General features: G+C 38.8%; 1 protein-coding gene across 1 annotated transcript in view; it reads left to right on the top strand.

The window, feature by feature from the left end:
* The window catches only part of MTMR8 (myotubularin related protein 8), a 128,128-nt gene that overhangs the window by 20,239 nt on the left and 91,084 nt on the right, over positions 1-16,805 (top strand). Inside the window, exons 5-9 of the mRNA XM_037817828.1 lie at positions 1,851-1,985; positions 6,416-6,554; positions 7,841-7,950; positions 15,193-15,318; positions 16,173-16,222. Coding sequence (XP_037673756.1) covers positions 1,851-1,985; positions 6,416-6,554; positions 7,841-7,950; positions 15,193-15,318; positions 16,173-16,222 — 560 coding nt within the window. The remainder of the gene's footprint in view (positions 1-1,850; positions 1,986-6,415; positions 6,555-7,840; positions 7,951-15,192; positions 15,319-16,172; positions 16,223-16,805) is intronic.

Genomic DNA, 16,805 nt, shown 5'->3' with positions numbered 1-16,805 from the left:
GGGTTCCAGGGGGTGGAATGTGCCGGTTTGAATGTATTGTGTCCCCCAAATGCCATTATCTTTGTGGTCTTGTGAGGAGACATTTTGGTGATGGTTGGATTTGCTTGGAATGTGCCCCACTCAGCTGTGGGTAATGATTCTGATGAGCTGTTCCCATGGAGGCATGGCCCCACCCATTCAGGGTGGGCCTTGATCAGTGGAGCTATATAAATGAGCTGACTCAGAGAGAGGGAACTAACTGAGTGCAGCTGTGAGTGACGTTTTGAAGAGGAGCAAGCTTGCTAGAGAGGAACGTCCTGGGAGAAAGCCATTTTGAAACCAGAACTTTGGAGCAGACGCCAGCCACATGCCTTCCCAGCTAACAGAGGTTTTCCGGACGCCATCGGCCATCCTCCAGTGAAGGTACCCAATTTCTGATGTGTTACCTCGGACACTTTATGGCCTTAAGACTGTAACTGTGTGGCCAAATAAACCCCCTTTTTATAAAAGCCAATCCATCTCTGGTGTTTTGCATTCCACAGCATTAGCAAACTAGAACACTTACTCTTGCAAATTCTTCTTTATGCTCTTCTAGGGTCTTCTTGATGTCTTTTATATCCTGAGCAATGGTATTAGTGTTTGTGATTACTTCTTTGATTAATTTCTCCAAGTTCTGTATCTCCTCTGATTTTTTATTTGGGTGTTTGGGTTATCCATATCTTCTGGTTTCTTCATATGCTTTATAATTTTCTGTTGTTTTTGGCCTCTTGGCAATTGCTTATCTTGATAGGGTTCTTTTAGGATATGCAGACTTATTTAAACAATTATCTATAGCGTGGCAGAGCTACAGCTTGATGCAGTGCACTTTCTCTGACCTACCAGCAGATGGCGCTCCCAAGCCCTCTTATCCTCAATCCAATTCTCCCTAACTTTGTTTATACAGTGAGTGGGGTCCAAACCATGTGGATGTCCAATCAGTGCACCAGTTTTCCTTGTGCAGTGGGGACCACCAGCCCTGTGGGTGGGGGTTGTGCCCTGTGCCGTTTGGCAGGGAAGAGGGCTTTAAGACCCAATACTCCCAGCCATTCCCAGGGTTGCAACTGTGATACCCTGGGGCTGTGGCTGGTATCCACCCCTTCAGCTCAGACTCCCCTCAGTCCCTCTCTGTCATGGACCCATAAGTCCCTTGGCTTGGCGTAGGCCTCCTGTCCCTTCTGTGTGGCTCCCCTGCCTGCAGGCTTCTGCAAAGGAGTTGCACTCTTACAAGCCAGCCAAATCCAGAGTTCCCTTGAGCTCATTGCTTTTCATATAATCTGGGGTTATAGGAAGAAAGCACTTGAGTCCTTAATGTTGCAATGGCTTGAAACAAATCAGCCCTCTGATTTGGCATTAGCTCCCAAAATGGGTGAACCCTGTTCTCTGTTTAAGGCACTCTAGATCTTTGCTCTAGCTTTGAATTCTCCCGCCATTGCAAACCTGTTTTATATAGATTATATTACTGTAAAAAGTGCAACAGTGTCAGGAAATTACTAGGCCAATGTTTCAAGAGTAAAATTTTAAGGAAATACTCAAGATGCGATTTTCTTTTTGTAGTCTGGATTTGCTGATACTGGATTGGGATTTAGAATCACAGAGAATTAAAAAAGACTATTATGAGCAGCAGTGTATAGTAACACAGCCCACATGCCTGGAGAAGGCATGAGGCTGGACCCAATGTCTCTGGAATGGCTAAGCTTCAGAACCACATCTCTGATTTGGACACAATCCTGAGTTAGTGCTTCCTTTCCCTCCTCCCACCGAACCTGGGGGCAAGGAGGATTTTTGACCCCCTGTGCATATGATCACTCAACTGACACACTTTTCCCTTTCAGGCTGCCATTTGCCGCTGTAGCCAGCCCCTGTCTGGATTCTACACTTGCTGCATAGATGATGAACTCTTGCTAGAGGCCATTAGCCAGTCGAACCCGGGGAGCAAGTTTATGTATGTTGTTGACACAAGACCAAAGGTATCTGTCTGTCAATGGTCCTCTTTGATATTCTTACCTCAGTCATCCTGCACTGGGCTTGTAATTTTCCTTCCCACATGTTGAGACTTACACTGTTTTGGGAAAATTAAGTTTCTGTATGTAGGTTTGTTGTATCAGACAATTGAGTAAATCATTTGAGTAAGTCATTTGGAGCTCCTTATATTGTGGCCTGTCACCATCAAGCAAGGCTGTGAGAAGGTACTTCGAACAACCTATCCCTGCTACCTCAGTGGGGTGTCTGGGTTGAAGAGTCATTGTTGTCCCTCATATTTTTTCACTAAATCTATTCCTCAATCAGAATTTAAAATTTTCCCCTTCTGTGATCTAAATTTACTCTCAGAGAAAGAGCTTCACCTTAGACATGGAAACTTACTAATACCAACATATCTTTTTGTAAATAATGTATTAAACCACATTTGGTTAATAATACTTTGGTATCTCACAAGGGAGTAGGGTCCACAAATCCAACTATACTGTATGATTAATAAATTTCTTTGGCTCATGTAGCAGTAATTTTTTAACAGCCAGCATTATTAGCTGATTAAGTTTCTCCCAATTGAGTAAAGTACAGTTTACATTTTGATCCCAGAGAATAAAGACTGGGACATAAGTTTGCCATGGATTTCGGTAGTGAACATGATCCTGGAAAAATCCTTTGATCTTTCCAGAGCCTGATGCTGGGTAATTTTTTACAAAGTGTTTTCTAAGGCATTGTCCCTTTCAAATGTGACTGTCACAAAAAGGAGGGTCTTTGGAACAAGTCAGCCTTAACTCCTCTCTACGTTAACTCCTTTACTGTCAACATTTTGTGTAGCTGTATAAGGGATTATAGATAGAAGAACTAATTGTGCCCCACAGAGCAAGGACAGATTCCCTTTTCTTAAATGTTGCCCTTTAAGAAATAACCTTGGAAAGAAATGATTTTGCTTATAATTTGATTCGTGGAGTGTGACTGACTAGGAGGAGGTTTATTTGCTAACTAGTTATTGCTAAGTTGGTGACTTAGATATAAGCCTAAGCCAGGAGTTTGTGGCTTCAGAGTTGTGCAATTGGATATACATGAAACCAGATAGTGGCCTTAGACAAATGTCTGCTCCATTTTTGGATCTCTCACTGGCAGTTCTCCAGAGATACCTAGGACTGACTGGGCTCAAGAGAAAAAATCACTTCCCTTTATGCTCAGGCTTCCTCCTTCAGTTTCTCAGAAGCTTGCTCTATTGCTTCAACCATAACTGCATCTGACATTCTAGGATTGGAAAGAGTTTTAATCAAATCTGTATCTTTCATCAAGATTAAATCATCTTAAAATGACAGAGAAACACACCGAGCTTTAGTTGAAAAACTAAAGTGTTGGTGCCTTTTGCCCAAACGCAAAACCAGAAAGCCCCTTTTAATAGGTGCTTAGAACATTCTCCCCTCTCAAATTCAAGAAAATTAAGACAGGCCTAAAAGTATCTGACATTCTCTCCCTCTGGATCACTAGATTTATTACTCTCTTAGTAGAAACTACATTGTAATATAAAATTCGTGTTCTTACAAATCAGACAAACCTGGGCTCAAATCCTGCCTTCAGTACTAGTGGTATGATCCTGGGCAAATTGGTTCATCTCACTGAGCCTGTTTTCTTATGGGAATAATAATAATATCTACCTTAAATGGCTATAGTGAGGATTAAATAATACAACCCAGTGCCTGGCATATACTCGGGGCTCAATACATATTATTTATCTTCCCCAATGGAATATTAGGCTGCTAATATAAAGCTTCAGATCTGCCAGACATATTCCTAAGAGCATATACTGGGCAATGCCATATGTACACAGGGACAGTGCTACACATATACTGGGACTGTTGGATCCTTTAGCTGGCCTTTCTAGTGCTACATAGATCTGAATAGTGCTTGGTGTAACTACTGTGTTGTTTGCTGAAGCGTCAATCATAACAAACTCCCTTGCTACTAGAGGGCTGTTGCTTACGCTTCTGCAAGTATTCCTTTACATTTGTCATTAATTAATGAAAGCTGAGTGACACTGTTCATGTGATAAGAGATCAAAATTACAGCCACATATCTGTGTGACACCTGAAACTCAGAGCTAGAGCTCGGCAGCTATGAATTTCAGTGTTACCTCATACAGCAACTGTTAAAAAAGCTAAAAAAGAGTTCAGACTTCAATTAGAGATATGAATGAAGCAGATCTGGCTAGGACTAAGGCAAATCGGGCCAAAGGGTAAAGGATGATATTGACTGTGCTTTAAAACTTCAAATTCTGTGTGAGACCAAGGGAAGAGATGTTTATTTGGTGCAGGATCTATATTTTATGCAGCACACTAAATAATTTAACTTGTATGATCGGTTTATTCAAATACCATAATTACATGGAACTTTGAATAGGAAGTGAGATATGGTAGTTCATATAGGTTAGTGCGAAATCCTGATACATCCCAAAGTAATTTGGACAGAGAGTAAAAATATGTTTGCAGGGTCCCCTGAAGAACTAGGGAAAAATGTGGAAGTGCTGGACTTCCCCAGCTGGGTTATTACTGATATTCACACAAACATTGAGGATTAACAATTTAGTAGTATGAGCCCTTGATCTTGGGGCTTACCCTTATGAAGCTTGTTACTGCAAAGGTGAGGCTAAGCCTACTTATAATTGTGCCTAAGTCTCCCCCAGAGAACCTCTTTGTTGCTCAGATGTGGCCCTCTCTCTCTCTCTAAGACCACTCGGCAGGTGAACTCACTGGCCTCTCCACCTAAGTGGGACCTGACTCCCAGGGGTGTAAATCTTCCTGGCAATGTGTGACATGACTCCTGGGGATGAGCCTGGACTCAGCATTGTGGAATTGATAAAATCTTCTTGACCGAAAGGGGGAAGCAACATGAAACAAAATAAAGTTTCAATGGCTGAGAGATTTCAAATGGAGATGAGAGGTCACTCTGGAGGGCATTCTTATGCACTGTATAGATATCCCTTTTTTAGTTTTTAGTGTATTGGAATAGCAAGAAGGAAATACTTGAAGCTGTCGAACTGCAACCCATTAGCCTTGATTCTTGAAGATGATTGCATAACTATGTAGATTACATGGTGTGACTGTGTGATTGTGAAAACCTTGTGGCTCACACTCCCTTTATCCAGTGTATGGACAGATGAGTAGAAAAATGGGGACAAAAACTAAATGAAAAATAGGGTGGCATGGGGGAGATAGAATGCTTTGGGTGTTCTTTTTTACTTTTATTTTTATTCTTATTTTTATTTTTTTTGGAATAAGGAAAATGTTCAGAAATTGACTGGGGGTGATGAATGCTCAGCTATATGGTGGGTCTGTGAACAGTTGATTGTACACCATGGATGATTCTATGGTTTGTGAATATATCTCAGTAACACTGAATTTAAAAAAAAAAAAAACACATGTTTAAAATCACGTTGTTCTTAATTGTATATAATAAAGTTAATTTTTAAAATAAAAAAATTTACAGCCACATTTCTCCCTTTAACAAGTGTCTTGCCTTCTAAACAGAATATGTTGAGCAGGTTGACTTTTTTTTCCTCTGCATGTGTTTACATGAATAGTCTGTGCTTTGAGGTTTTTGTGTTCCTTTCCGTTAACACAAAAACCACACCCTGTCCACATACATGATCCTCCTATCTTCTGAAATGCACAAAATTGGGAGATGAGAAAACGGGCCCAGACAACTGAAAGTAAGATGGTTGTCATCATAGAAGGTATCTTAGCTGCTTTCTGGTTAGTGTATTTATATCCCCTCTATGCAAGTCTCATTTACTCCCTCCCCCACCTCACTTTCTTCCTATGACCTAGAGATACTCTTATTATGACAAGCTGAAAATAATGTTAAAAGAGCTGTTGGTGTCTTCATTTCAAATTTATCAGTGAGTGAAAGTTATTTATCTCATGCAGTCACATTTTAGACATTTTTCTGGAATAGATACTTAAAATTGGCCCTGAATTTCTTAGGCTTCTTTCTAGAGCTTCTCAGTTGTAAAGATTTTTGAACTTTTGCATGTTTCTCAATATAACGCTCTTTCAGCTGAACGAAAACACTTGTTTGTAATAGGAAACCCAGAATCATTATTTCAGTTCTTCATGGGCCATTGATAGGGATCAGATATCTTCATAGCTGCCATATCCTTAATCTCTTAAGCGTGGTTTTAGTAATAAAACAAAAAAACACTAGATCTCCCTCTCTTTCCCAAACAGAAATCTCTGTTACTTTAAGGTACCTAGAAAACCATGAAATTCTCTCCATTCCAGATTTTAAGTCCTGTCTGATTTTACTTCCTTTTAAATAGGTAATATTTAAAACTGTTTAGAATGAGGCATTGAAATTGATGAACCCCATTCTTTCATCATCTGGCCTAACTGCTCTATTATGTCCTTGACTACTGCAGTTGAATGCCATGGCTAACCGAGCAGCTGGAAAGGGGTATGAAAATGAGGACAATTATGCCAACATTCACTTCAGGTTCATGGGCATTGAAAACATCCATGTGATGCGAAGCAGCTTGCAGAAACTCTTGGAAGTTACAGGTATTTCATCTTGGCTAGGCCAGAAGCCATAGCTTTGCATTCCTATGTAAGCAAAAGGCATACTTGATTTAGGGTGGAACTAAAAGCAGTCACATAAGCAGTCAGTAAGTGGTAAGATGATTAACTATAGTTCAAAGCTAGTTTACATAGTACTGAGTTATAGCAGTGTTGGTCTGGCAGAGGGACTAAGATGGTCAGTTTCATAACTCAAGTGAAGTCTATCTAAGTTTGGTTGATGTGGAAATTATTTCTTTCTGTGGAATTAGAGACTGGTGTTCAGGGGTGGGTAGACCAACATAAGTATAAATGAGTTTAGGATTCATTTCATCATCCTCAAGGTAAGAAATCACCTTATTTAATCTGCTATGAAGAGTCATTCTGATTTCATCTCTGTGCTGATGAAGAAGTCAAATTTAAATCTAAAAGGAATAGAGCTTTTATCAGACAGTTTTAGTCATTCGCTATCACTGCAAAATAATGAGAGTCAGAATGGGTGCAAAGTGGCACTGGGGCCTTACAAGACTCTTGGGCTTAGAACAGTTCTCCTAAAACACTACCCAGGATTCCATGATATGGTATGCCAACTCTAGTAAGAAATTATGAAAACTTGCCTTCTTTAATAAAGTACCTCCTCTCTTTTCTTTAATTTTTGACTGTTATAGACTGCCAGGACCACTCCCTTCTCAGATCCTGTTTCTTTGGCCTGTATCCCTTTTAGGATATTAGTGTCCCTAATCCTTGGGTCTCTTCCTCCTTTCTTTTTTTTGCCCCAGATATTCTTTAAAAGGCCTTTTTACAGATTTTTGAGGCAAATGATTGCCATCTGCTGGATAACCAGTGCAAAGTGCATGAAAATTAACTCAACCTTGGAGACAGCATAAGCCTGCAGGAAGCAGTTAGGGGTATAGGGGTAGGGACAGATGTTAAGGGCCTGCGGAGTTAGGATAGTGGATGGGATTAGGATAGTAATGAAACGTATTACATAATCAGAAGAGACATGAGTGTTTTCTTATGGATGCTGACTTATTTTTCCGCCTTTCTTGAGAGATTTCGGAGGGCTTGGGGTGGGTTCTACAACTCAAGAAAACAGAGGCCTGAGCTGGGAGATCTGGTAGGCTCTAGCCCTGGTACTGTTCCTGATTTACTGTGTGATCGGCAACTAATCATTTAACCTTTCTGTGCCTCAGCTTCTGCATTTAAAAAATGGTTTTCTACTTTCTCCCCTTTCTTGGTGAATAAACTGAGGTGATTGTGAATTTCAATCTCTGCTTCCTTTTCTGCCTTAGTTTGTGAATTGAAAACTCCAACAATGAATGAATTTCTTAGTGGCCTGGAGAGCTCAGGGTGGTTGAGACACATTAAAACTATTATGGATGCTGGAATTTTCATTGCAAAGGTAATAAACAGGACTTTTAAGAACTTGCACTGATTTTAATTATGGGATCTCTTGATATAGTCTGCCATGGTGGAAAGAATATTGAAAAGAAACATACTTTTTAGATTCAGCTCTGCCACTAGTTTACTGTGTGTCCTTGGGCAAGTCTCTTTTCCTCTCTGGGCCTCATTTCTCCATATGTAAAATAAGATGGTTGGACTAGAATTTAATGGCATAACTTTTGGGGGGCCCACAGAACTCAATAAGAATATGATTGGCACTTTCACCCAGAAAAATTCATATATGGCTATAAATACAGAAAACTGATTTTAACTTTAGGTGGTCCACAGATTCCTGGATCTCAGGTTTAGAACTCTTAGGTGATCGCTAATTGTCCTTCTAGCTCAAATACTCTCTGATTTTTGTGTGTGTGTGTTGATTCTTAGGTATCAAGTAGAGATAAGAGTGGGTATCAAATAAATGCAGAGATCATATGTCTATGGGTTTTCAGAGTTCTGAGTACAAAGCAAAGCTTTTGACCTCTTTGTATAGGTTTTCCTTTGAATACAGTCTAGGTAAGCTTCATCTCCCTGCATTTATGCTGGCTCACTTATTTACTACATCCAGAATATTGGCCCCCTTTGTTAGGTGACTTTTTTAAAAGAAAAAGGGAAATTTGGAGTGCATATTTTCTCATTTTGAAGTTTTGTTTTTATGTATTTCTACATGAGATGTCTCCCTCTTCTCTACAGTCCCATTTATCTGGTAGAAATAAAGATACGGAGAGAATGAGTTTTCACCCGTCTTCTGTCATTTTCTTAGTTGAAAGCAATGAGCAATATATCCTCTGGCTTAAAAGATTTGAAGGGTATCTATAATTAGCTGCCTAAAATATCCAGCCCTAATGCTTTTTGCTTTCTTAATACTATTGCCTACACTTTCATAGTAGTGTGTTAATATTTACTTTGTCACCTCACTTTGTCAAGCTCTAACCATTCTTTGTGCTAGTCATTTTTTACATGCACTAAACCCATACATCTGTATCCTTTCTGAAACCAACTTTACTAGGCTAAAGAGAGTGAGGATGGAAAAGAGAGACAGATTTGATAGTGCGGCCTCATAAATGTTGGTTGCACTAAAAGGAATGGACCAAATAATAAGCTTCAGATTTCACAATTATCCTGTGCTCCCCTCTCTTATCGCTACCTATCCCACCTACCAAGCTTGAAACTGCAGTCAGCTTTAAATTCTCCCTCTTCCCCTCCATCTAACAATTTCCAAGTTGTGGTAGTTTGAAGCTGTATGTATCTCAGAAAAACATGTTCTTAAATTTAATCCATTCCTGTGGGTGTGAATCCATTATAAGTAGGACTTTTTGATGATGCTATTTGAGTTAAGGTATGACCCACCTCAATCAGGATGAGTCTTAATCCTATTATTGGAGTCTTTTATAAGCAGAGTGAAATTCAGACAGAGGGAAAGCCAGGGAAGCAAGCAGCTGAAATCAACGAAACCTGGAAGAGAACAGAGAGGCCAGGAGATGCCACCATGTGACTTGTCATGTGACAAAATAAGGACCAAGAATTGCCAGCAGCCAGCCCCAGTATGCCACAGTCTTTGGGGAGAAAGCATCACCTTGAGGAGACCTTGATTTTTCAAATCAAGGTTTTTTTAGCTTCAAAACCATAAGCTAATAAATTTACATTGTTTAAGCTAACCCATTGCATGGTATTTGCTTGAGCAGCCTAGGAAACTAAAACACAGATCTTACTAGTTCTACCTCAGAAATGTTTCTCAAATCTATCCTTTCTTCTCGGTCTCCACTGCTACTTCTCTAGTTAAGATATTTGTCATCTCTTGCCCAAGGTACTGTAAAACCTCCTAACTGGTTTACTTGTGTCTAGTAGTTGCTCCTCAGTTTGACCACCAAAATGCCTCTAACATCTTTCTTGAATATATCTGATGTCACTTTAAGCTCAAAATCCTTCAATGCTTCTCCATTGCCCTTAAGATCCTGTAGCTTGACATTCAGTTCTTTACAATCTCACCCCAACTTGGCAACTTAGCCACAGTGGACTTCCTGCTGTTCTCTGAACCCACTATGCCACTTCTTTTTTTCATTTTTATCTTTTTTTTTTTCTCATTGCAAAAGTAATACATGTATATTATCAAAGAACTAAAAGTTTTAGAAACATATAACAAAATGTAAAAGTTACCCATAGTTTGCTCCACAACACACACATTATTGTTAATAGTTTAATGTATCTGCCTCTAGAACAACACTGTCCACTTGAACTTTCTGTGATGCTGGAAATGTTCTGACCACATGTAGCTATTGAGCACACAAAATGTGGCTAGTGAGACTAAGGAATGGAATTGTTTATTTTTATATAATTTTAATGAATTGAAATTTAAATAGCCACATGTAGCTAGTGACTACTGTATTGAACAGTGTAGCTCTAGAGTTTTTCAACATATATACTTACATGTATTATTATTATTACTGGGATCACACTGTGTACACTGTTCTGTAACTGATTTCTTTTACTTAATGTATAATGAACATTTTCCAAGCCAGATCAGTCAGTACTACCTCATTCTTTTCTGTAACCATATAATATCTATTGTGTGAATTTACCATAGTGTATTTAACCAGTCCTTGTTAATGGGCAATTGAGTTGTTCCCAATTTTTCGCTAATGCAGACACTGTTGCACCCAATACTCTCAAACATGTATCTTTAAATGTGTGGGATATTCTTAGAAGTGGATTCTCTAAGTCAAAGAATATGAATATTTGAAATTTTAATAGATGTGGCCAAATTGCTCTCCAAATAGCAGTTAACATTCCCATCAACAGTGACTGTTTTTCCACATCCTTGCTAGCAATGGTTATCAATCTTTTAAAAATCTTTGCCGATGTGATAGGTGATAAATTTTATATCATGTTTTAATTTGCATTTCTTTAATCATTCATAAAATTGAGCATTGTTTCCTGTCCACCAGTGACTTTCCACTCCATTTGGAACCCTAAGCTAAGAGTGTAGTTGCTATGGTCAGGCCTTTGATGTCTCCTTAACTTCTCAACCTTTTTCCTGATCTCTCTGGAACTCCTGTCTTACCTGTAACCTGGGTTTCCTTCTAGGAATACTATTTCTCTTGCATCCTCTGCTATAGAGGTTATTCATTCTCCCACACACCATGAACCACAGGGTCCAGGTCAGGGTCAATATTCTCCTTGCTCCTTACAAAAATCCTTCCTCCCTTCAGATCTTATTCATTTAGCTGTACCATCTTGTACACCCTCCCAGTTACTCTCCCTCTTTCATTGAGGACTTTGGAAACAGCCCCTACCACCTTCCTTTCCATCCTGATTCTTCCCTGTATCCCAGGAGATTTGAATGCCCATATATAATATTTTCAACACTCCACACTTACAGTTAGTTCTTTGAGCTTTTCTACCCCAAATCTCTCACACTCCTACTCCAGCAAGCCTGGTTCTTCTATCTCATGGAGACTGCCACACTTTTAACCCCTCTTTTTCCTCCTTCTTCTACCTTCTTCCTTATCCATCCAAACAAGACGTGGTAGTATAGCACTTCATTCATTCCACCTTGCCCCTATACTGCCACTCTATCTGTCCTGCTACCCCAGTCATACTCTGCTTTCTCTGCTCTTATACCCTGGTTACTAAGCATTGCTTACAAAGAAATAAATCATGTAGCTATGATACTATCACAGGTTTATGGTCTATAATCTTAGCTGTAGTCTTAGAGCCACTGAGCAGTCACTTTATGTGTCCCTGGTTGGGTCCCATTCCTGTTCTACCGAGCAGTTATTCCTAATCTATACCTTGCTTTCAAGCTGACTATACCAACTATCACTCCCCTCTTTGTAATTACATATTCAAACATGTCTCCTACTTCATGGAAAGACCATGGTGATCCCTCATCTTTCCACTACAATCCTTACCAGCTTTTTCTGTGTCTACTTCCTTGTTGTCTCAGAGAAAATGGTGCCCCATCTTCTATCTAAGGCTAACCCCTCTACCTCTATCCCTCCTACTTTTTCAGGGAGCCGACTCTATTAGTTAATCCTACTTTCTACTAAATTTTTAACTTATACCTTTCTAATGCTTCTTCCATCAGAAGTATGTTCAAGTATTTTCTCATCTCTTAAAGAAAAAGAACTTTTTTACCCTCTTCTAACTATTGCCCTCTCTCCTCTTGATTAGAGCCTTCTTGAAAGTAGTTGGCCTTCCTCACTTCCCTTCACTCTCTCCAGCCCACTATAATCAGATTTCTATACTATTACTCATCTACTGCTGCTCTTGCAAAGGTCACTAATGACCTCTGACATCAAATTTAAGGACCATATTTTAAATCTTCATTCCTTTGGACCTTTCTGCCATATTTGGCACTGATGTCCCTTTTCTCCTTGAACTTTTTTATAATCCTGGTTTTAATCCAACTAGTTTCTTCTGGTTTTCTTTCTACCTATTTGGGTTGCTTTTTCACAGACTGACACCAGTTATAGACCCTCTTTGTCTAATTGTCCTTTAAAAGTCACTGTTTTTTTTTTTTCAAAAACTTTCTATTGATAAAATTCAAAATATAATAATTTAGTACATTCTACTAATAAGAAGAATGGAATTCGTTTTTGTGACAATAAAATTTTGCTTAACTCGGGGTTCAAAGTTAGTATTCCCTATCATCAAAGTTTATTGAAACATTCATCTGTTAATACCAATCTGTAATGAGATTTTACATATTTCATCTTTGAAAATGTCACACAAGCTAGGAACTACAAAATATTGATATAAATCATGAAAATGTTTTCATTGAGCACGTTTGTTGCTTGGAAGGCCTTTATAGAATTATCTTAGTTTCTTCTCTTGATGTTTTCAGTTCAGATTGTCATTACATTATACATTCATCAGTTCTAATTGAAGTTTAGGTAGAAGCACTTCAATTGCACATTTAAATGAATTTTGAAATATGGAAATGTCCTTTGCAAAAAGTCACTGTTTTTTAAGGTCTTTTCTCATTTTTGGTCTCTGTCTACTAAAGCATATACCATGTAATGGGTTGGCTTAAACAATGTGGATTTATTGGCTCATGGTTTTGAGACTAGGAGAAGTCCAAAAATCAAGGCATCATCAAGGCAGTGCTTTGTCCTAGAAGACTGTGGCATTCTGGGGCTGGATGCCAGCAATCCTTGGTCCTTGGATTTTCTGTCACATGGCAATGCATATGGCAGCCTCTCCTGGCTTCTCCCTTCTCTTATGGCTTCCATTGATGATTAACTTCTGGCTATTCCCTCTGGTTTTCTTTCTGTGACCTTTCCTATAAGGCCTTCAGTAATATGATTAAGACCATCCTGATTCAGCTAGGCCACACCTTAACTGAAGTAGCTTCATCAAAAGGTCATATCTACAAGGGTTCACACCCACAGGACCGGATTAAGTTTAAGAAAATGTTATTCTGGGGTACATAGCTCCAAACCAGCACAGTCATGTGTACCTTCCACTACCATCTCTATTCCAGTAGTTGTCAAATCTACACTCTGGCCCAGATTCCTCCCTCTCCTAGATTGCATATCTGCATATCTATCCAGTTGTCCACTGGACTCCTCACTGAATGTTCCTCAAGTAGCTTGGGCTCACAATGACCAAAACTGAAATCTTCTTCCCTACTCCTACTACCACCTAAAACTTGCTTCTTCTCCTGTGTTCACTATTTGGACTGCCATCCATCTCGTTACATAAGCCAGGCATCTCAGAGTCATCCTTGACCTTTCCTTCTCCCTTATCCCATATCCATTTCCTTGCTGTGTCCTGTTAAATTTTCATACATAAAATCACTCCTCTCCTTTTCAGTCCCCCTGCTACTACCTTAGTTCAGGCTCTCATTGCCTTTTACAAATTCAGTAGTTCCCTGATTGGTCTTCCTATATCCGGTCTCATCTCCTTCCACTCTATTCTCCTTTCTGACACCATAGGGATCTTTCACAAGTGCACACCAGATCACTGCACTCCTCTGCTTTTAACACCTCAGTGGCTCCCTATTACCACAAGATAAAAAGCACACTTCTCAGTCTGATCCCTGCCCTTCTGGCCAGCCCTAGCTGTCCTCTACCTAGCCCCAACCATTACCAAGCCACGGTTCCTCACATATTCCTCCTTAGCCTTGATACATGCTGTCATGTTTTTCCCTCTGTCTGGAATGTCCTTTCCTTCTGGTCCATCTAGTGAATGCCTAATCATTTGTCAAGACTCACCTTAGTTTTCTTCTCCTCTCTGGTCATCTTTTGTGTCTTTGTTGTACCTGGTGTGCACTTTTATTGTTTTCTTTATCATTGGTTTGCGGACATTCATTTAAGTGTTTGTCTCCATTGCTACCATAGTGTATCTTTTAAAGACACTCAGTAATTACTGGATAGATGAATAGATGGGGAGGATGAATGAATTAGTGAATAAATTAATTAATGCTTTTCTCCTTCCTCACCTGAAGTTGTCCGACTCTCTTCAAGACTCAAGCTTCCCTGGCTCTTGCAAAAGGATAGTTACTACACATTATTCTGTTTTAACTGTTTACTGTATTGTAATTATTTATTTGCCTTTGGTCACCCTGACTAGTTTACGAGCTCCTTGAAGGCAGAAACCGAGTCTCATCTTTGTATCTCTGATACTTAGAACATACCTGGCCCACAATTAAGTATTAAAATGAATAACTGCATGATCAATATCTACCATTACCAAAATTGCCCAAGTTGAATCACTGCCTAGATCTTCACATCATTCTTATTGTACAGAAACTGCACTAAGATCAACAAATCCCTCCATTTTAAGTTTGAAGGATGTGTGCTGGTAAGATTAACTGGCTAAAGACCCCAGAGAAAACAGCTGTCAGATCTGGGTCTAGAATGCAGAACTGTCCTATATGTGTTTTTTATCATGAGTTCTTCCCTCTACAGATTTTCCTCTCTGATAATTGATTCTTGTCTTCTTCAGAATTTCTGTGTATTTATAACTGTCCTTGTTTTTTTTCTTTTTTCCTATTAGGTAAACTCTCTTTCTTCTGTTCCACTCTTTTACTTTCTTTTTCACTCCTCATACAGGATACCAATATTAAGAGAAGTAATTAATGTAGACCAATAAGACCAAATTCTTTGTGCTGTAGGGATTGTATTTGGCAACCTTATTTACTGTCCCAGCATGCTATGCAAAGGTTACTTATGCTACTTTCTGCCTCTTATTTCCACAGGCAGTGAAGGTAGAAAAAGCCAGTGTCTTAGTCCATTGTTCTGATGGGTGGGACCGCACAGCACAAGTCTGCTCTGTGGCCAGCATCCTTCTAGATCCATTCTATAGAACATTCAAAGGATTCATGGTAAGAAAGGTAAAGATTATATATTTTTTTGAACAAGTGACAGATTGTGAATAAATCTAAAAGAATTCTTATCCAACTTGTTTTCCACAAGAAATAGTTCTAAATTTATAAAAATATATCTGTTTTTCAATTTAGCTTCCTTCCACTAACCTAGGCATGTGCAGTCTATATACTTTCTGTTGCACATTCAACATAGTTTATTACCTATCAGAAGGTAAGTTGTATGTAATAAGCTCAAAAAGTTTACAAAGATGAATGGGTGACTGGTTAAATAGACTGTCTGATGGACTCATCATCATTAACATGTCAGCTGTTTGAATTTCACTTAGACTTATGATTTTTTTCTAGTGCTGAATCCAAGGCTTCTTTGTTGTTCATTCTAAGAAACAACTCATAACAGAGGCTTATTCTCATTTCTTTGGAAATGCTTTTTTTTAAATAGTTGTTGAAAATAGTTTTGTTCTTGGTACGAAAACCCAAAACATAAATACTGCCTTTGAGTTTTTGTATTTTCAAAGTTGAATTTAATATCATGCTTATCAGGATTGCATTTAGTTATAGCTCAAATGGCTTGTCACATATCATGTAAAAGGCAAAAGGAATATTATACTGGATATAAATCCAAAATTATTTCTCCTGCGATCATCTGAAATCTAAAGATGGCCTGCTCAGGCCTATAAATGAAATCCAGATAACTTAGTTATCATTTGAGAAATTAGCATTATTTTAGGATCGGTACAACCCAAACTTGTACAATGTTCATTTCAGCAAACTGTTCTGATATTCTTCTATGTATGGTTAATTCTTTGTATGATTTTTTTAATGAAAACTTTTCCTTTTGTATAAAAATAAGGATCCTGACAGAGAAGGAATGGATATCCATGGGACACAAGTTCTCCCAAAGGTAAAAATACCCTTATTTTGGAGGAGGGGGCTCAGGAGAACTCATTATGGTAAGGTTTATCAAACCCAAATATGTTCTGGGTAGGCAGAAACAGAAGTTAAATATGCCATAAATTTCTTTTCATCAAGAAACAAGTATTTTAGGCACTATGCTAGGGCACCAGGACTACAAAGGTGACTAGAATATCATTTGTGCTTTTAAGAAATGCAAATAATTATAGCAAATCGTTAAATTTTTGAAGGAAGAACAAGGCATCATGGACCAAAGAGGGAAAAGTACTTAATTCTGCTTGAAAAGATCAGGGTAGGCTTCCAGGATTAGGTAGCATTTAAGGATGAGTAGGAGTTTGCCAGGCAGAACAGTGGGATGAGGAGGGCATTTCAGGCAGAGGGACTAGTATCTAAGACAATGCACCTTTTAACCTTTTTGTAAGAAAAAAAGGCAGGTACAGGTTTCTGTTCTTTAGTAAAGGGTGAGGCCTACATTTATGTAGTATCTCTTTTCAGCTGAACATCCTCACTAAGGATTTACCTATGTTATCACAATAATCAACAAATATTTACTGAATGCCTACCAATGTGCT

Source organism: Choloepus didactylus, chromosome 24, assembly GCF_015220235.1.
Source record: "Choloepus didactylus isolate mChoDid1 chromosome 24, mChoDid1.pri, whole genome shotgun sequence".
Lineage (NCBI taxonomy): Eukaryota > Metazoa > Chordata > Mammalia > Pilosa > Megalonychidae > Choloepus > Choloepus didactylus.
Note: the sequence above shows the minus strand (reverse complement) of the source record. Positions and strands in the feature narration are given on the sequence as shown.